At 42.3% G+C, this 21446-nt stretch overlaps 1 protein-coding gene across 1 annotated transcript in view; it reads left to right on the forward strand.

Moving 5' to 3' along the window:
* The window catches only part of LOC148453756 (carbonic anhydrase 6-like), a 65087-nt gene that overhangs the window by 33660 nt on the left and 9981 nt on the right, over positions 1-21446 (forward strand). The window contains exon 7 of the mRNA XM_088461764.1: positions 19805-19928. Coding sequence (XP_088317890.1) covers positions 19805-19928 — 124 coding nt within the window. The remainder of the gene's footprint in view (positions 1-19804; positions 19929-21446) is intronic.

The raw sequence follows: 21446 nt of genomic DNA on the forward strand, positions 1-21446 counted from the left end.
ATTCCACAATTACTAGTATTGCCATGTAATATGTGCCTAGTTTATCAGTAATTGCACCTGTCCTGCAAACAAATTGTGGTGGTAGCCAAGTGGAGCTTCATCCTATGTCATGTGGCATGATGTGATTGTTGCAATAATGATATTTAATTGGTCTCTTCCAGTAAGAAGGTAGAGGCACAAACTTTATGACATGCAATTAATATAAGTAGTACAAGAGTGCAACTGTTACGGTCTTACACAAGAAATTCGCCAAAGACAAATATTATTCTCCTTTCTTCTGTTTTCTGCTGCCCACATCTTCTGGGGGATCGTGACCGCTTGGCAGCATAAAAAAAAATAAATTATAATATATATATATATATATATCGTTTTTTCAGGAGGCACAACATGCCTTAGCCTCGCTGAAATCTATGATCATAGATTGGCTGCCCACCCCCGAGACGCGGAGGTGATTGTGCCAGGATGCTCCTACGTAAGGAATCACTGTGGATACACAAATTGGATACCATCTACCCAAGAGGACTTAATGAGGCAATACATTTGGGTATATTTTTAGATTGACCCAACAAATATTAAATCCAGGGGTGCACTACCTATAACCATATATATTTTTTCATATATATTTTTTAATTTTTTTATTTTTTTCACTTTTTTTATTTTCATTTTTTCTGGTCAGTATGGCAAATAAATAGAGGTTTGTTGTGGCATAGCCTCTTGGACAGGTTTATGACATTTTGAAAAGTTAAGAGGTTTCTATGTATTTTATTATGCACTAGTACTTTTGGTCAGCGAATAGTTAACAGCTAGCTATAGCTTGCTAACTTCTTTCCCCTATTTGTTTACCCTCCTCTGATAGAAATTTGAGGATTATCTATTTTCTGCCATTCAGCTATTGACCCTAGAGACTGAAATCCTCCACAAGTTTTAACAGTATAACATGCATGGGGGTTGCTTAGCAACCGTCACGTGATCCCGCAGCTTGCTGTGATTGAGAACAGAGCAGTTATGATGATACGCAAGCGTGCGTTACAATAGATAGGAAGTAGGAAGCCAGTGACACGCACGCGGACGGTTCCCATTATACTCCCAGAACAGCGGGGAGGATGGATCCATCTCATAGAAAGAGAAACCACTAAATTTAGACAAGGTAAGGAGTTTCTCCTCTGCTCACACAGGAGCCTGCAACATAGATACTTGTATAATGTGTATTGTAGAGTCAGATACTGATGCATAGCCTAATAGGTACACTCCCACCGCAGGTGTGTTGATTTGGCAATCAGTAAGGAGGGTACATAAGGGATGTTAGTTGCTTGTATTGTTATCTTGACAAAGGTCCATGGTTGGGACTGAAACGTTGATCCTGTATTTACCTCTAAATGTTGGAATAAAGGACTTTTTTAGAAGACTGGTGAGTGCACCCCTTTCTTTAAAGGTTATACAAAGGACCTGAAGGTCCCTTTTGGGCAGCTACCCCAGCACTCTTGGGCTACAAAAACGTGAGTGTGGACATACTTTGACTAGATATATATATATATTTTCCTGGACAAAAGTCCAGGCATGATGTTCGTCCGTGCAATGTGACGTTTTGCCTCTTTCTGAGTTCTGTTTTTTTAGAGGGAAAAATCCAAACTCAACGTGCAAACTCGAACCTATCCGAGCCTGCACATCCCTAATAAATATATATATATATATATATAATCTCATAGCTTAAAGTAGTCCTGGAGAGGTGGTGGAACTCATCTCTCCAGCCACTTACTCATCCACACGCCCGCTAGCTAGTCTGACAAGCCAAAACAAGGGTGAAAACTGTTCTGTACACTAACACACACACACACTGTTGTGTACAGGAAACGGTAAAGTGAATGGCTGAGGGCCGCCTAGGCACTATATCAGTGTTATTTTTCTGCCCAATGTTTTTTTGCAACCCCTATGTATTGCCTTCGCTTTATTCTTTTCTTACCTATATGCTGGTGTCTCTGAAATAAGGGACCTCTGAAGAAATTGAGCCTCCCTAGGCAGAGAGTGAGTGGCTCTCTGTTGGACTTCTGTGCAGGGACTTGGTGGAGGTGGAACTAGTTCCACCTACCATTAGAGGTGACGGAACTCAGTTCCACCCCATTCCTGCTCACTTTAACCCCTGTATGTATGTGTTCGTGTATGTATGTATTATATATATATATATATATATATATATATATATATATATATATATATATATATATATATATATATATATATATATATATAAATTTATATTTATTAGGTGTGAGCGGGTTCGGATTTCTGAAATCCGAACCCCCCCGATCCGAGTCAGGCTCGACTTTTCCCGCCTGACTCTGATCTGAAATCGAGACAAAACGTCATCATCCCGCCTTCCGAGTCTCGCGGGTTTTGGATCCTATATAAGGTACCCGCGTCGGCGCCATTTTCTCACTCGGCTGTGAAGAGGGAGGGTGGGAGTTAGGGCTGTGTAGTGTAGTGTAGTGCTGCTGTTGTCCACTACTTCAAAGTCCATAGGGGCTGGCTGTGTTGTGCTGTGCTGCTGTTGTTAATAGGGGCTGTGTCCACTACTTCAAAGTCCATAGGGGCTGGCTGGACTGTGTTGTGCAGTCAGTTCTCCATAGGGGCTGTGTCCACTCCAAAGTCCTGTGCAGTGTCCCAGTCCTAAAGGGGTGCTGTAGTGTTGTCCAGGGGGTGCTCTGTCCATCAGGGGTGCTCCCCCCAAGTGCTAAAAAAATAATATATTTTCTGTGTTTGTGAATTGTGTGCGCAGTAGCCGCACGTGCATCAACAAAGTAGTGCCAAGCGTGCGCCTGTGTCATAAGTAAAGGGCCGGCTGGCTTGACCGTTAAAGGGTGCTGTAACCCCCGAAAGTACACTCCAGTCCAAACCAAAAAAAAAAATATTTTCTGTGTTTGTGAATTGTGTGCGCAGTAGCCGCACGTGCATCAACAAAGGAGCAGCGCCAAGCGTGCGCCTGTGTCCCATAAGTAAAGAGCCGGCTGGCTCATTTCTTAAAGGCTGGTGTAACCCACAAAGTGCACTACTCTCCAGCCAAAATAAAAAAATATTTTCTGTGTTTAGCCGCACGTATATATCAAATCGATATAACATAAATGGAGGACCAAACTTTCTCCGATAAAAATAAAATAGAGAAAGATCAAGAACCACTTCCTCCTAGTGCTGAAGCTGCTGCCACTAGTCATGACATAGACGATAACATGCCATCAACGTCGTCTGCCAAGGCCGATGCCCAATGTCATAATAGAGGGCACATACAATCCCAAATGACAAAGTTCAGGAAAATGACCTTGAAAAAACATTTAAATCAGCTGAAGAGAAAAGTAAACTTGCCAATATGCCATTTACGACACGGAGTGGCAAGGAACGGCTAAGGTCGATCCCTAGTATGTTCATGACTAGTGGTTCAGCTTCACATGACGATGGAAGCCCTCCTCCCACTAAAAAAATCAAAAGAGTTAAGCTGGCAAAAGCACAGTGAAGAACTGTGCTTTCTAAGAAGATATCACAAATCCCCAAGGAGAGTCCAAGTGTGGTGGTGGTTGCGATGCCTGACCTTCCCAGCACTGGACGGGAAGAGGTGGCTCTTTCCACCATTTGCACGCCCCCTGCAAGTGCTGAAAGGAGCACCCACAGTCCACTTGCTGATATGCAAATTGAAGATGTCACTGTTGAAGTACAACAGGATGAGGATACTGGTGTAGCTGGCGCTGAGGAGGAAGTTTGTGAGGAGGATTCTGATGGTGATGTGGTTTGTTTAAATCAGGCTCCGGGGGAGACAGTTGTTGTCCGTGGGATGAAAAAGGCCATCACGGTCATGCCTGGGCAGAAGACCAAACATTCCACCTCTTTGGTCTGGCAATATTTCTATCCAAATCCGGACAACAACTGTCTTGCCATATGTACCTTATGTAAAGGTGGAATAAGTAGGGGTAGGGACGTTAACCACCTAGGAACATCCTCCCTTATACGGCACCTGCAGTGCGTTCATAATAAGTTACTGTCAAGTTCAGAAACTTTGGCTAAGACCGTAAGCAGTCCAGGGACACCTAAATCCCGTTGTCCTGTTGTATCCAAGCGCCTGCAAACCACACCGTCAACTCCCTCCTCGTCAATTTCCTCCTTAGTCAGGATCGGAAGTAGTCCTGCAGGCCATGTCACTGGCATGACTGACTCTCCTATCCCGGATTCCTCCGGAGGATCCTGCATTGCTACGCCTCCTGCTGCCGCTGCTGCTGTTGCTGCTGCTGGGAGTCGTTCATCATCCCAGAGAGGAAGTAGGAACACCACTACTTTTACTAAACAATTGACCCTCCAACAGTCCTTAGCGAGGAGGATGAAGTACGACAGCAGTCATCCTGAAGCAAAACGTATAACTGAAGCCTTGACTGCTATGTTGGTGTTAGACGTGCGTCCGGTATCTGCCATTAGTGCAGTGGGATTTAAACAATTGCAGGAGGTAGTGTGTCCCCGGTTCCAAATCCCGTCTAGATTCCACTTCACTAGGCAGGCGATACCGAGACTGTACAGAAACGTCAGAAAAAGTGTCCTCAGTGTCCTGAAAAATGCTGTTGTACCCAATGTCCACTTAACCACGGACATGTGGACAAGTGGAACAGAGCAGACTAAGGACTATATGACTGTGACAGCCCTCTGGGTAGATGTATCACCTTACGCAGCAACAGCAGCAGCGTCACCAGTCGCAGCATCTCAGAAACGCCAGCTCGTTCCAAGGCAGGCTACGCTGTGTATCACCAGTTTCAGTAAGAGGCACACCGCCGACAACCTCTTAGAGAAACTGAGGGAAATCATCGCCCAGTGGCTTACCCCACTTAGACTCTCCTGGGGATTTGTGATATCTGACAACGCCACCAATATTGTGCGGGCATTACATCTGGGCAAATTCCAGCACGTCCCATGTTTTGCTCACACAATAAACTTGGTGGTGCAGAATTTTCTGAAAAGCGACAGGGTCGTGCAGGAGACGCTTTGGGTGGCCCGAAAAATTTCAGGCCACTTTCGCCATTCAGCGACTGCGTGCCGAAGACTGGAGCGCCAGCAAACACTCTTGAACCTGCCCCGCCATCACCTGAAGCAAGAGGTTGTGACGCGTTGGAACTCAACCCTCTATATGCTTCAGAGGATGGAGGAGCAGCAAAAGGCCATTCAAGCCTATACATCCACCTATGACATAGGCAAAGGAGGGGGTATGCACCTGACTCAAGCGCAGTGGAGTATGATTTCCGTATTGTGCAAGGTTCTCCAGCCCTTCGAACTTGCCACACGTGAAGTCAGTTCAGACACTGCCAGCTTGAGTCAGGTCATTCCCCTCATCAGGCTTTTGCAGAAGCAGCTGGAGAAAGTGAAGGAGGAGCTAAGACGGAGTGATTCCGCTCGGCATGTGGGACTTGTGGATGAAGCCCTTCATTCGCTTTGCCAGGATTCCAGGGTGGTCAATCTGTTGAAATCAGACCACTACATTTTGGCCACCATGCTCGATCCTAGGTTTAAAGCCTATGTGGTGTCTCTTTTTCCGGCCGACACAAGCCTGCAGAGGTGCAAAGACCTGCTGGTGAACACACTGTCAGCTGAAGCGGAACGTGACACGTCAACAGCTCCTTCTTCATTTTCTCCCGCAACTGGGGCTGCCAGGAAAAAACTTAGGTATCCTAAGCAACCCGCTGGCGGTGATGCAGGGCAGGCAGGACCAAGTTTGGACATCTGGTCCGGCCTGAAGGACCTGGCAACAATTTCTGACATGTCTACTGTCACTGCATATGATACTGTCACCATTGACAGAATGGTGGAGGATTACATCGGTGACAGCATCCAAGTAGGCATGGCAGACAGTCCATACCTGTACTGGCAGGAAAAAGAGGCAATTTGGAGGCCCCTGTACAAACTGGCTCTATTTTACCTGAGTTGCCCCCCCTCCAGTGTGTACTCCGAAAGATTAGTGCAGCCGGGAACCTTGTCAGCGAAAGGCGTAGGAGGTTGCTTCCACAGAATGTGGAGAAGATGATGTTCATCAAAATGAATTATCAGCTCTTCCAGGGAGACCAGCCTCCAGAACGTACAGAGGGACCTGTGGTGGTGGATTCAAGTGGGGACGAGTTAATACTTTGTGAGGATGAGGATGTACACACTGAAGAGGGTGAGGAATCGGTGGATGAGGAGGATGAGGATGACATCTTGCCTCCGTAGAGCCAGTTTGTGCAGGAACACATTAATTGCCAGCTTGTTTTGTGGGGGCCCAAACGAACCAATCATTTCAGCCACAGTTGTGTGGCAGACCCTGGCGCTGAAATGATTGGTTTGTTAAAGTGTGCATGTCCTGTTTATACAACATAAGGGTGGGTGGGAGGGCCCAAGGACAATTCCATCTTGCACCTCTTTTTTTTTCTTTGCACTATGTACAGTTTGGGGCCTAGTTTTTCAAACTGCCATCCTGTCTGCCACTGCAGTATCACGCCTAGATGGGTCACGTGTTTGTGCCGCCCACTTGTGTCGCTTAGCATAGTCATCCAGCTACCTCGGTGCAACCTTTTGGACATAAAAACACTATTGTGAGGTGTTCAGAATAGACTGGAAATGAGTGGAAATTAAGGTTATTGAGGTTAATAATAGCATAGGGGCAGAAAAACCTACAAATTCTGTGATTTTAGCTGTTTTTATGCTTTTTTTTCAAAAAAATACAGATCCAAAACACAAAACCCAGAACCCAAAACACGGAAGGGTGGTTTTGGCAAAACCAATCCAGATCCAAAACACGAAGAAAGATCCAGATCCAAAACACAAAACACGAAAAGTGGCCGGTGCACACCCCTAATAGAGATATATATATATATATATATTTATATTATATTATATTATATATATATAATCAGGCTTGCCTACCCTCCCGATTTGGTCGGGAGCCTCCCGAATATCGGGTGCCGCTCCCGAACCCCCGGAAAGGCAGACAAGCCTCCCAGCTGCTGCCTACCCACCGGACTGCCACTAAATGACCCCGCAGCAGGGGGGAGCCCGATAACGCGATTTGCGCTGAATCGCGTCATCGTGGCTCCGCCCCCTGCTTCACAATGCCATTTTTCTGGCATTGTGAAGAGGGGGTGGGGCCACGATGACACGATCGTGCGGTCACGTCCCTGGCCCCGCCCCCAAAACTACATCATAGCCTGGCCACGCCCCCCCCCAGAATGCAGGCATTCAGCTCCCTCCTGGAAGGAGGGAGCTGAATGTTGGCAAGGTGTGTGTGTGTGTGTGTGTGTCTGTGTCTGTGTCTGTGTCTGTGTCTATCTCTATTTGTGTGTGTTCATATATTTTATTTATTTTTTGCTGGGGCTTGAGTGGTGAGGGTTGGCTTGCACAAAATAGTGAGAGATGGGGCAGACAGGGGGCTAGGTTGTGCTGATTTTTGGTGGATCGAAGATACTATTTAATCGGGTTTTGTTATTTTCACATGCTCAGAGGTATGCATGTCAGATGTCCTGCACAAATGCAGAGGCCATATCTACTAGGTAGATTCCTCCAACTAGACCAGGGGTGTCAGACTTGTGGCCATTCAGCTGTTGTGGGACTGCATATCCCACCATACCCTGCCACAGTTTTAGCATGCCCTAAGACAGTGGTCGCCAACCTTAATTAAGGTGTGAGCTACTTTAGTAAAATCAAACCTCCTGAAGAGCTTCTAAAATTGTAGAAAAAGAATCTGGCTAATAACCGAACAATTGAAGGTCATTTAAGGAAAATTTTAAAATGTTGTATAGAAAACAATAATGCATTTAATTATTACTGTGATATTATTGTAGTTAGTAAATTTAAGCACAGGCACATTTCACTGTTAATTACCAGCTCCACGAGGTACGTGCTTTAGAGGAGCAAAAGATATTGTATAGGCAGGGCTGCTGTATGATTTTTCCGGCAGGGCTGGATGCCGTACCGTAGAGCCGTTGGTGGAACCACAGGGAAGCACGTCAGGTGATTGCTATAGAGGCTGCGGAAATCACCTGACGTGTTTCCCTGTGGCATCACCCATGGCGTCGACAGCACGGGGGAGCGCACGCCAAAGGTCACTTCCTCCTAGTTTACTCTGCAGTACTGCAGCTAGGTGAGCTACCAAAATTAAGACCGCGAGCTACTGGTAGCTTGCAAGCTACGAGTTGGGGGCCACTGCCCTAAGTAGGGGCTTCTTTAGAGAGGAGGGGGCCCATGTGCATTCCCCGTCTGGGGCCCCCTTCTCTCTAACCTGTGACCCACTGGCACGGCTGACCACCGGAGCATTAGTAGACTCTGGGCACTAGAGTGTGCCCAGAGTCTACTGCACATGCGCAAAACGCCGGAAAAATGGCCGCATTGGCCATTTTTCCGGCTTTTTGTACAGCATTGAGACCCGGCGCGGTACCTCGGAGAGGTAAGTTTTTTTAAAATAATATGGGTGCAGGGTGTGCACTTCGGCACCCCCTGGACCCGGGGGCCCGTGTGCACTGCACACCCTGCACCCATTATAGATACGCCCCTGGCCCTAAGGGCAACACTAGCAGTGCATGCTGGGATGTATAGTTCCACTACAGCTGGTTGGCCCAAGTTTGACATGAATGATATAGACTATACACACTGGAATATTATACAGTGCTAATATTGCATTAGCACTGTCTCCTCACTGAAGGGTTAGAAGACCTGTAGACTTTCAAGCTCAAGACATTATGTTTGTCACATACTGTAGCTTGATATAGGCTTATTGAATAAAGAAGTGCAGATAAAACTTTTGGGGGGGAATTATTGGCAACCAATTATGCATTAGTTTTAATATTCCTGCTTTAGGCAGATAAAATCTTTTGATTAACTGCTGAGTTACAGCATATTGCTAACCTATGCTCCACGCTATTGAATAAGCCCTCTTAAATCTGCATATTTATAGACTGTGAATATTTCAGTATAAGGAAAAGGTGGATGAACAGCGTTATCTATTCGTTTTTTACATACCTGAAAATTAGTTGTGCATAGATAACGCCTTTTCTTCGAGGTCCACAGGGATACCATGGGGGATATTATTGTTGGAAGACCAGACACCAAACAGTTAAAGCTTTGGCTCTCAGAATGCCCGAGTCTTCCTCCATACCCCGCCCCTAGCCATAGGACTTCAGTTTAGTTAACAAGCCTAAAGGCAGGAGAATGAAAGAGGAGAAGAAAGAACAATCGTACACCAGAAACACCTCTTACAGAAGATGAGGGAATCTGTACGAAAGAAAATCACCCAATGAAGCCAGGTGCATGAGGGTGGGCGCCCTGTGGACCTCAAAGAAAAGGAGTTATCTAGGTAAGTCTACCATAACTCCTATATTTCTTCTTCAGGGTCCATAGGGATCCACAGGGATACCATGGGGATGTCCTAAAGCAGTACCCTTAGGGTGGGTGACGCTCCTGAGCAGAAAGGAGAACTTGTCCACCAAAGGAAACATCCTGGGAGGCAAAAGTATCAAAGGCATGTAACCTAAGAAAAGTGTCGACAGAAGACCACATGGCAGCCTTGCACAATTGTTCAGCAGAGGCACCATGACTGAATGCCCACGATGGCCCTACAGAAGAATGTGCTGTCACAGGCTGATCTTCCTGTTCCAAGCACGGTGTTTACACCTGAGAGATGGTCATGCATAGCCATCTTGCCAGAGTCTGCTTATTAGCTGGCCATCCTTGTTTGTGAAAACCATATAATACAAAGGAAAATCAGATTTTCTAACAGTTTGTACCCTCCACATAAATATGGAAAGCAGGAACTACATCCAGAGAGGCTTCACATACAAAGGTTTGAAGCCTGAAAAGCTGGAACAACAATTTCTTTATATAAAAACGGGATACTACCTTAAGAAGGTAACCCTCCCTTGTATGAAGAACAGCTTTATCCTGGTGAAAAATCAAAAACGGGGAGCGACAAGAGTGCTGCCAAAGCAGAGACACTGCGAGCAGAAGAGATGACAAGAATAAAAATAGTTTTTGCTGTCAACACTTCAAATCTGCAGAGTCTAAAGGTTAAAATAGGGAAGCTTGTAATCCCTTAAGAACCAAAGACAAATGCCATGGTGTCATCGGTGGAACAAAAAAGAGGCTGAACTCTCAGAACTCCTAGGAAAAAAATTCTAACATCTGGTAATGAAGCAGACTGCGAGTGCAGGTTTCTGGAAAGTCAATGTGGCCAGATGGAGACAATTGTCTAACCCTGCCTGCAGAAAAGCCAGTATCCTGGAAATCCTGAACACCCTAGGATCATATTCCTTATGAGAACACCATTGATCAAAAGAATGCCAAAATCTGTAATAGATGCGGGCATAAACGGGCTTCTGTGCTCTAAGCATGGTTTGAATTACAGAATTGAAATATCACTTGGGTTTTAAGATGGAAATTCAAGAGCCACGCCGTCAAAGTCAGACTGGGCAAGTCCAAATGTCGGCAGGGATTCTGCGTTAGCAGATCCTGCTGTAGAGGAAAGGATATGGACTGTCTACCGACAGATTCTGTATGCCTGTGAACCAATGACTTTTAAGCCAAGCCGGAGTCACTAGTATTACTGCTCCGCCTTTCTGCTTGATTTTCCAGAGAACTCTTGGGAGCAGGGAAACTGGAGGAAAGAGATATGCTGACTTGAAGTCTCATCTTACTGCCAGTGTGTCCATAATGCTGCTGATAGATCTCTGGACCTGGCCCCGTACCTCTGGGGACCTCATGGTTGTGGCGTGACACCATCTATCTCTTGTAGACCCCATTTGTTTACCAGGAGCTGAAACACTCCCGGATGGAGAGACCACTCTCTGTCGTGTATGTCCTGGCAACTTAGGAGGTTTGCTTCCAAATTTAGCACTCCCGGTATGAATATTGCCGAAATGGCTGAAAGATGATGTCTGCCCAAACCAGAACCTGTCACTTCTTCCATGTCTGCATAACTTCTTGTGCCTCCCTCATGAATGAGGTGGGCCATTGTAGTCGCGTTGTCGGACTGGATCTGGACCGGCCTACCCTGGAGTAGGTCCTGTGCCATGATCAGTGCTCTGTATACTGCTCGTTGTTCCAGAATGTTTATTGGCTGATTACTTTCCTGATTTTGTCCATCTTCTCTGAAAGGTGTGATGATCTATCACTGTCCCCATCTATGAAAGCTGGCATCCGTGGTGAGAAGCACCCAATTTGGAATCCAGAACGGGAGCCATTTGTTTTGATCCTTTCTCAGCCACCACAGGAGAGAGTGACGAACCTCTGGAGTGGAAGGGAAGGATCCTCTGAGACTTTTATAAGATGATGCTGTCTGTTCCTCCTGGAGAGAATCCATCCTTGTAGAGGCCTGGATTGTAACTGGGCATATTCCACCATGTTGAAGGTGGATACCATGGACCATAGGACCTGTATTGCTCAGTGAATGGATACCCTCTGATTTCGGAGCAATTTGCTCACCAGCAATTGTAGAGTCAAAAACCTGTCCACTGGTAGAAAGATCCTTGTACCAGGGATTTAGTAGTGCCCCCAGATGTACCATCTTGTTGGAGAAAGGGAAAGACCTTTTACAATTGATTATCCAGCCCTGCTCCTGTAGACAAGCAGTGTTCAGCTGGAGATGATGTTGTAAAACCTCCATAGACTGTTAATATATGGAGGTCGTCCAAGTATGGCAGTATCCTGACTTCTGAAATGAGCAGTTATGACCGACATTATCTTGGTAAACACCCGAGGGCCTGTGGACCAACCAAAAGGCAATGGTAATGTTGACCAATGGCAAAACTCAGAAACCCTTGGTGTATAGTGCAATAGGTACATGCAGATATTCATCCTGTATGTCCAGGGAACCATGAAAGCTCCCATGTTCCATTTCCAGCATAATTGACCGTAGAGTCTCTATACGGAACTGGGGCAAATGGATGAACCTGTTGAGAGATTTCAGATTCCGAATAGAGCTAAACCCATTTAGCTTCTGAATCAAGAACAAATCTGAGTAATAACTCTTTCCTTATTAGCTAAAGGAACAGGGAGTTGTGCAAACAACCTTCTGGGGAGTAACCACTTAGAAAGGTGTCATGCAAGAATTCCCAGTAGGGAGGGGGGATTTCCCACCTAATACACTCTCCCTGTGTAAAAAGATACTAATCTTCTTGGAATCTGGAACGGTCTACCTGGAGTGTTCCATGCTTCTCCCATAAACTCAGTGAGCTGTTCAGATTGGGGGAATTCAGCATAAATCACCCTCTGGTGCTGAACACCAGGTTTATCAGGGTTTAGGAGCCGGTACTTCATATTCTATAATGAAAATTGAATAACCGCCCCTGCTAGAGAGGAACCTCCACTGATGAATGGTGCTCCTCCTCTCTGCGATAGGCCCAGAGAGAGAAACTGTGTATCCTCTGCTTCCTCAAATGATATATCTGAACAGGGTGGACTGAAGGAATGATGCATACAGAAAAGAACAGTCTTACAATATTTGTGCTATGGATGGTCGCAGAAATTCTTCAGATGTAGAGTTTCTTCCAAATGTTGTTTTCCAATATGTAAAAAACATAAACAAATATACAATGGTGTGATAAGGTTTAGAGTCCAAAATCTTTTACACCCTTCGTGTTAAATTCTACAGAAAGTGGTGAAATAGTCCTCATCCAAGAATATCTTTATCGTTATTGTATCCAACTTCCTTAGAAGGCACCCAGTGTGCAGACAGTCCACCATACAGTAAGAATGCTTACCATGTATGCTTACTTGTTAGCAATATGATGCATACACAAAGTCTTTGTTCATATATATCACCATGAGGAATTTGGTCGTATAAACTGTGTCAAATAAAAGAAGGAATGGAATCAGATGGTGTGGATATTGAAGATAAAAGTATATTTTATTGATAAAAACTTAAAGGGGCATTGTATACCATGTGTGGTTAACACCAAGTACACTGTAGGTAGATGGAGCCCGGGAATATCACTACAGTGGCAATGTCAATCCAGACAGGCATGCGATCCCCCCCAATGTGAACAGACACTCTATCCGCGTTTCAATGCACTGCGGCATCTTTATCAAGATAAGTGTCTCTAAAACTACAACAATACATGGGTATAGGTAAACCATAGAGCCAGCAATATAATAAAAACATAGGTATAAATGAACCATAAATCCAGCAATAACTGCAGTGTTATAAAAATCCATTAGAAATTACCACAAACTTCAACACGTTTCATATAGCCACCATATTGTAATGATAGAATAAAGTCTTAGCCGGATGGACAACCCAGTATGCATAGCAGCCTTTTTAAATGCTATGAGGTTGCTAGGTGATTTTAATTAGGGCACTAGAAACAGGTGAATCTATAATTGTGGCTGGTTCTAACCAATGACAGCAATGTAATAAAAACATAGGTATAAATAAACCATAAATCCAGCAATATAATAAAAATTTCAGTATTATAAAAATCCATAAGAACTTAGAAACAAACATCAACACGTTTCATATAGCCAACATATTGTAATGGTAGAATAAAGTTTTAGCTGGATCGACATGCCTTTTTAAATGCTATGAGGTTGCTAGGCGATCTTAATTAGGGCAATACAAACAGGTGAATCTAATTGTGGCTGGTTCTAACCAAATAACAGCAAAAATGCAAAGGCTTCTGGCGTTCATTATTTATATACAAATCTCCATATTCCAAGCCATACTTAATATGTCAGATATGGGGGGTGGACTCATTCTTTTTGTCTTATACAATGCCACTAAAAAAACGTACATCCTATATCTAGCCATAATCTCTCCATTTTAAAATTATGAACCTCCTCTCATGCATTGGTCTGACACCATATTGCACATAACATATACTACGGACAGCCTGCAATAAGCATCCCAGTCGTCCTGAAGTTTGCTAAGCAACCGCCGACTAGAATGTAATATAACGTGAGTCGTTGCCTAATAACCTTCAGCGTGTATAAGATAAATTAATAAATACCCAGTCTGTATTGATATATATTCAGCTTCCATCTATAACATGATATCATGACTAGATACTATAATATAATACAAATCATTCTATATGAAAATATAATTAAAAAATATCTCATTCTACAAGTGAGATAAAGTCAGATGAAAAATTTGGAGGAAGAAATATCACAATGTGAACTCCTAATCAGTCCCTTTCACAGATATGGAGTACTATAAAATATTAGAAACCAGAATTATCCATAAAATTAAGAAAATTTAAATTCAATAGGGATAAGATTTCTGTTTCAGAGCAGCAGATAACCCATCAGGAAAAACACAAAGGACCCAAATATAATAGTCAGTTTTTCCCTAAACGTAATTTATTAAATCCACATACAAATCATAATATTAGAAGGAAATTACCCAATGAAGTCTATGAACCCCACCGGACTGTCCAAATTTTTTTTTTTTTTTACACAAAACACACTCCCATACGTGGAGGATTTAAATCTGACCCATGGACCCATAGGCAGAAATATAATTATCCAAATATGCGGAACGGACAATACAAGCAACGATCTTTCGATAAAAAGGTTTGGGGTTCACCCATTACATTTAAACATGGACCACCTATTCCAACTTCAAATACATTTGACATTTTGGGGGAAGATCAACCTCATCATTCACGTGATCAGGAATTTTTAGGAATAAGGAGGTTCCAAAAAAGATACCAATAAAGAGAACACATTTTATAAGAAACAGAAACCTCAACATCGGAAAAGAGGCTCCAGAGCAGGAAAAAATGTAAATATGTAGGTAGAAAAAAGATAAAACCTTGTATCTCTAAAAATACACTTGATATACAGACAGAAGGTCTGGAGGTGTAAAAATCTTTAATCTAAGCACATATGTCCTAGATCAGTGGTCTCCAACCACTGATCTACCGTTAGCTTGCGGTCTTAATTTTGGTAGCTCACCTAGCTGCAGTACTGCCGAGTCAACTAGAAGGAAGTGACCTCTGACAGGTGCTCCCTGTGGCATTGACACATGGGTGGAGCCATAGGGAAGCATGACAGTTGATTGCCACAGCCTCTACAGCAATCACCTGACGTGCTTCACAGTGGTTCTACCAATGGCGTCTACGGCGGAGCGAGTAACTCACGCCCAGCCCTGCCGGAAAATCACCCAACAGCCTGGCTTATATCTTTTGCTCCTATACTGCACGTACCTCCTTGGAGCTGGTATTTAACAGTGAAATGTGCCTGTGCTTAAATTTTATTTACGAACTAAAACAATATCACTGTAATAATTAAATGCATTTTTATTTTCTGAATTTTTTTTTTTTATTTTTCATTTTATTAAATTATCTTCAATTGTTCTGTTATTAGCCAGATTTTTTTTTCTACAATTTTAGTTGCTCTTCAGGAGGTTTCAATTTTCTAAAGTAGCTCACACCTCAATTAACATTGGAGACCACTTAAGGTTCTAAAAAAAGGTCTCAAATTTTCACCAACTAATGATGTTAATCATTTTGATCTATATGTGGACCTCCAAAAATGTATTCAGAAATTAGCTCTCAAAAGATTTTTTTGGAGTACCTTTTGAACCTGAAATAGTAGACAAAAATAATGTACTTAAGAAAAAAATCTATATTCTACCCCTCCCATAGTCGAGAATGTTTTGTAGACATCTTTTACAAGAGTGTACTCAATGATTTCAACAAAATGAGAAGCAATGCTCCTAACCATTGTAATAACCTGAACAGGAAAGAAATTTATGAGAAAATAAACAAATTATAAATAAACCTGCAGATAAGAGGGGGGGGGATTGTTCTTTTAGATAAGGAAAGTTATATTAAAAAAAGGTCTATGACTATTGAATGATGGCATCACATACTTAAAATTAAAGGGTGACCCATCAGTTAATATTTTCAAATCCTATCAATCCCTGATCCATCATTATAAGGAATCGGGTGCTCTAGACGCTAGTGTTTCTGAATATTTTGGTTAAAGAAAATTTCTTGGTTCCTGTATTATATCTGTACCTCAGATACACCATTATTTCTCACACTCAAGGTATAGAGGCCATCAACACCACCCTAGAGTGTGAAAATATGGATATGACCTTCTTTAATTTCCTTATTGAGGGGATAACATTCATATTACAAAACAATTACTTCAATTTTGATGGAAGTTTTTTTATAAACAATTGGTCGGGACTGCCATGGGCACCAGGTTTGCACCCAGCTATGCTAACATATTCATGTCCAGATGGGAGCAGTCCCATATCTGGGTGGGGCATGGCTAGGGTGCAAACCTGGTGCAGTGGTGGCATTCTATAGACTACATTTTCTTCATATGGAGGGGAGATGTGGATATGCTCAATGATTTCTGTGAATATTTGAACAACAACCCCTTCAATATTGTCCTGACTTATTCTATCAGCAAGAAATTGGTAAATTTTTTGGATTTACAATTTGTTGTCATAAATGGGCAGATAGAAACAAGTAATTTTATAAAATCTACAGACCATAACACCTACATAGAGAGAACAAGTAGTCACCTTACACTTTGACTTAATAATGTCCCCAAGGGACAATTTATGCGCTTAAGGCGCAATTGTTCTAGGGACACTAGTTTTAAAAACAGGCAGAAGAAATGTAAAAAAAAATTAAGAAAGGGTACAGTCCGTCTAAATTACAAATATATACTGTATGAAAGAAGTGGAAAAGGTGGACAGGACCTCTCTTTTAGAAGATTCTGATTTAAGGAAGAATAACTTAAGTTTCCTTCAATACACAGTTCTATAAGCAATTTAAATGTATTGAGGGGATCATTAGGAAACATTGGGAGATCCTCCTGAGGGATGATATACTTCAAAAAATATTACCGTCCAAACCGACTGTCATATACAGAAAGGCAGCTAATATTAAGAATAGTGTGGTTTCGAGTGCATTATCCACCTTCTGCTAAGGAATAAATGGTTCTATCGATGCAGTGATTGCAAGATGTGTAAATCCTGCAAAAATCACTGAATTCATGATAAATGATAGAAAGGTAGTATTTAGTGATTTTATCACATGTCAGACTAGTTATGTCATATATGTGATTGTATGCACATGTAATCTAGCATATATAGGCAAAACCAAAAGACAGGTAAAAATACAGTGGGCGGAGCATGTACGCAATATCAGCAAAGGCTGTATTAATCATCCATTCTCCTTACATTTTAAAGATCATCACGGTAGTTACGTTAAGGGGTTACAACATTTTTGTGGTCTGGCATGGGTTAAAGATGATTGGCGTACCAAAAATGGAGACCTCAGACCACAGAAAATGGAAATGCAATACATCTATGATTTGCATACACTTAAACTAGGGGGTTTAAATCATGATTTTGAAATGAAGTGGTTTTTATAATAGCTTATGTTTTATTATATTTTCATATATAATGATTTGTATTATATTATAGTATGTATTCATGATATCATATGTTATAGATGGAAGCTGGATATATCAATACAGATTGGGTATTTATTCATTTATCTTATACACACTGAAGTTTATTAGGTAACGACTCATGTTCTATTACATACTAGTCGGAGATTGCTTACCAACCTTCAGGACGACTGGGATGCTTATTGCAGCCTGTCCGTAGTATATGTTAAGTGCAATACAGTGTGAGACAAATGCATGAGAGGAGGTTCATAATTTTAAATGGAGAGATGCCGGCTAGATATAGAACGTAAGGTTTTTTAGTGGCACTGTATAAGACGAAAAGAACGAGTCCACCCTCCACGTGACACGGCCTTATATCTTATTGGATTATGGGTGATTGTCTCTTAGCGACCACATATGCGATGAGTTCCTGCATAACGTGTTTTTGATGCCCAAGTCTGACATATCCAGCTATACCAGGTGTGTCTTGAAGGTTAAGTATGGCTTGGAATATGGCAGTTTGTATATAAATAATGAACGCCAGAAGCCTTTGTGTTTTTGCTGTTATTTGGGTAGAACTAGCAACAATTATAGATCAGGGATGCCTACCCTCCCGATTCGGCCGGGAGGCTCCCGATAAACGGGTGCAGCTCCCGACCCCACGGAAAGGCAAGCAAGTCTCCTGACTGCTGCCGATTTCCCACCCCCCCCTGCAAATACCTGTTAAACCCCCGCAGCGGGGGTTGGGGGGGGGGACAGTGACGTGATTCACACTGAATCAATGACTGTTTTATCGGCATTGTGTAGCGGGGCCAAAATGATGCAATCGCGTGGCCCCGTCACATCCGCAAATGATATCCGTCCACCCGGCCACGCCCCCTGCCCTGCCAATCTGGCTGCTCCCTCCCGGAAGGAGCAGCCAGATTGTCGGCAAGTATGTTATAGTTTCACCTGTTTGTTTTGCCTTAATTAAGATCGCTTAGCAACCTCATAGCATTTAAAAAGGCTGCTATGCATTCTAGGTTGTCCATCCAGCTAAAACTTTATTCTACCATTACAATATGGTGGCTATATGAAACGTGTTGAAGTTTGAGTTAAGTTCTAATAGATCTTTATAACACTGCAGTTATTGCTGGATTTATAGTAGGGGGGTGTCTGAGTGCTAGTAGTGTAGGAGGGGGTGCCTGGGTGTTCATAGTGTATGGGGGAATATCTGATTGCTTTTTAGGTGATGATAGTAAATAAAGGGGTATGTCTGGGTGCTGCTATGGTGTTGGTAGTGAATAAGGGTTCCAATAGGAAGAGAATTACCCGCACAGAGATATACAAATAGCAAATAAATCAAAAATATTCATATAGTCCTTCCCTATACACTCCAAATATAATAAATATATATATATATGTAACTGTGATATTATAAACCACCTGTATGATAATAATAAACTTCTACAATTTTGGTTAAATTGATATAGATAAAAATATCCCACACTACCTAGAGGTCTATTCAATGAAAACAAAGATACAGGTGGGCTGAATTCCTTGTGAAATATCATTAGTCACAGCAGCCCACATTTTGTCTGTTAATAAGATAATATATCACCTATTTTGGGCCCAATTGAGTGTCATTAGTTATATGTCACTTCAAGAACCTTACTACATCTTCGGATGAATGTAATTTATAGAGATGTTCATCTCATTGCATGAGGAGATTATTAGTCAAGCACCTGTGGAAATCAATATTTAGCAACCGTGACCTATCATATATATTTCTTTTGAGAGACAATAAATGAGACACTGTCCATTTGAGTAGTCATTTATTAAAAACAGTTGTGATATTTTATTATATTTCATATTTACATTTATTATCAATTATCACATAAATGCACATTTTGTTTATTATGATTTATATTTTGCTGCTGCCCATTTTAGGATAATAATAAAGGTTATGTTTTTTAAATTCTGTTTTTGTGGATTGGCAATAACTTCTACTCATTGACAAATGAGTCATATAATACGATTTTAGTCCATGAGTGCCCCATATAGGAATATCTTTCCTCTGACTTGTCTTGTTAGTGAATAAGTGTTGTCTGGGTGCAGCAGATGTATTAGCAGTATACGACGGTAGGTGCTGCAGGGGTGGTGTTAGTGAATGATGAGGGTTGTGTCTGTATTGTGTGTCGGTGATGAATGTAAGAGGGTGATTGAGTGCAGCTGGGGTGTCGGCGGTGAATGACAAGAGAAGTAATTGGTGAGTGTGTATGTGTGTGTGTGTGTGTTTTTTCAACTATTATTGATTTGGGCCCCCACAGACCTTAATCCATCCCTGCAGTGACTTAGCTAGTGAAACAAAGAGATTTATTTCAACTTTGTTTTCAACCAAACACTTTTTTTTTTTTTTAATTCTCTGCAGATTAAGTTGCTGGAGGGCACTTTGTTGGATTGGCATAATACTACGTTACGTAATGATTACCGTCATACGCAGCCATTGAATGACCGTGTGGTGATAGCTTCTTTCCCGTTAACAATGACTAAAGGTGAGCTCAATAGACCGGAGCTTTTCTGGCCTATTTTTTAAATATGTCAAAGCATTGAAGACTCTCCTGAAGGCAACCTGTCATTACAATGACTAATAAGATGTTGTATAAACTGTGATGTAATCTTTCTTCATTTATTTAAATATATTGTTTTCCTGTAATGTTCCTCTTCTGTGTGCTAGGACATATTTCTAAATTTTGTTGTACAAGTTCACTGAACGACTGATTTTAAAGTTGACCTATCACCTATACACAACAGCACATTAAGCTAAATCTGATCAGACATCCTAATACATGTTACATGTAATGCATGTTACAGCCATATTCATCTGTATTTATTTCTTAGCTTAAGTTATACACCTCCTGGACAGCTATAATAAATAATCAAGACTATTAATGAGTTTGAACATCATCTATATTGAACTTTTTTGCCAGGCGGTTGCAGGTGGAGCTCCCCCAGCTGAAAAAGTCTTAAAATGGCACTCATGTAGCTTGCCATAGGGTCAGTATCAGTTTCTCCACTTGCGCCACCCTTGTTACGCCACCGAGGATGGGCTCTTATCAGAGCTGCTGTCCCAGAAGGAGTATTTTGTTAATGTCTTATGGCTGCAATATGCAGTGATGGGAAATTACTGTATATATTTCTGGGCCCCACTGCCCAAATGATAGACACCTTAGACTTGTGCTAGAGCTGCACTGCTAATGCTACTGTTTCACAGCTAAATGACAGATTAAACGTTAATGTAGCAGCATAATTACAAAAAAAAGTGGAAGGTAGAGATGACTTGCAATGCAAGTCACCTGTAGGTTCTGCATGCGACGTCACTTAAATCTTATGGTGAATGTCGGGTATTGTCACTAATGTTCTCTCCTATCCTTTTTATAGTGGGAGGAAATTAAGATCTAAAATGTTTTAAATCTCAGGTTATGTGATGTTATTGCATTAGATATGCCTAATGTTTGTAGACACTCCCTAACTTGTATGTGAAAGCCTGGATCTTCAGTGATGGTCCCTAGGACCATGGGGAATGTTGGGAAGTGGGTGCAGTCTGGTGTACTGTATGTCTATAGTTTGCAAATGGCTGAATAAAGAGCATAGCAGTTGAAACCCATGCATCAGTGTCCATATGAATGCATATACAAGCATGCAAACAAAACAGGTTATGTCAGACTATAGTCACACACTGCAAAATATACAAAAGCATAACATGTTTACTTTAGTAGAGATGAGCGGGTTCTGTTCCCTGAGAACCGAACCCACGTGAACTTAGCAGATCCGAGTCCGATCGGAGCCGTCTCGGGTTTCCCCGCCTGACTCTGATCTCAAAACGAGGCAAAGTGTCATCATCCCGCTGTCGGATTCTCACAGGTTTGGGATTGTAATAAGGTCCCATGATTTCCGCTATTTTTCATTCCAGTTGTGGAGAGTAAAGAGGGAGCTGGGAGCTGTGCTGCGCTGCTGTTGTGCATAATAATTGTGTGGCTGGCTGGCTGTTGTCCATAGGGGCTGGCTGGCTG

The sequence above is a fragment of the Taudactylus pleione genome, unplaced genomic scaffold (assembly GCF_031769625.1).
Source record: "Taudactylus pleione unplaced genomic scaffold, aTauple2 ptg001093l, whole genome shotgun sequence".
Taxonomy (NCBI): domain Eukaryota; kingdom Metazoa; phylum Chordata; class Amphibia; order Anura; family Myobatrachidae; genus Taudactylus; species Taudactylus pleione.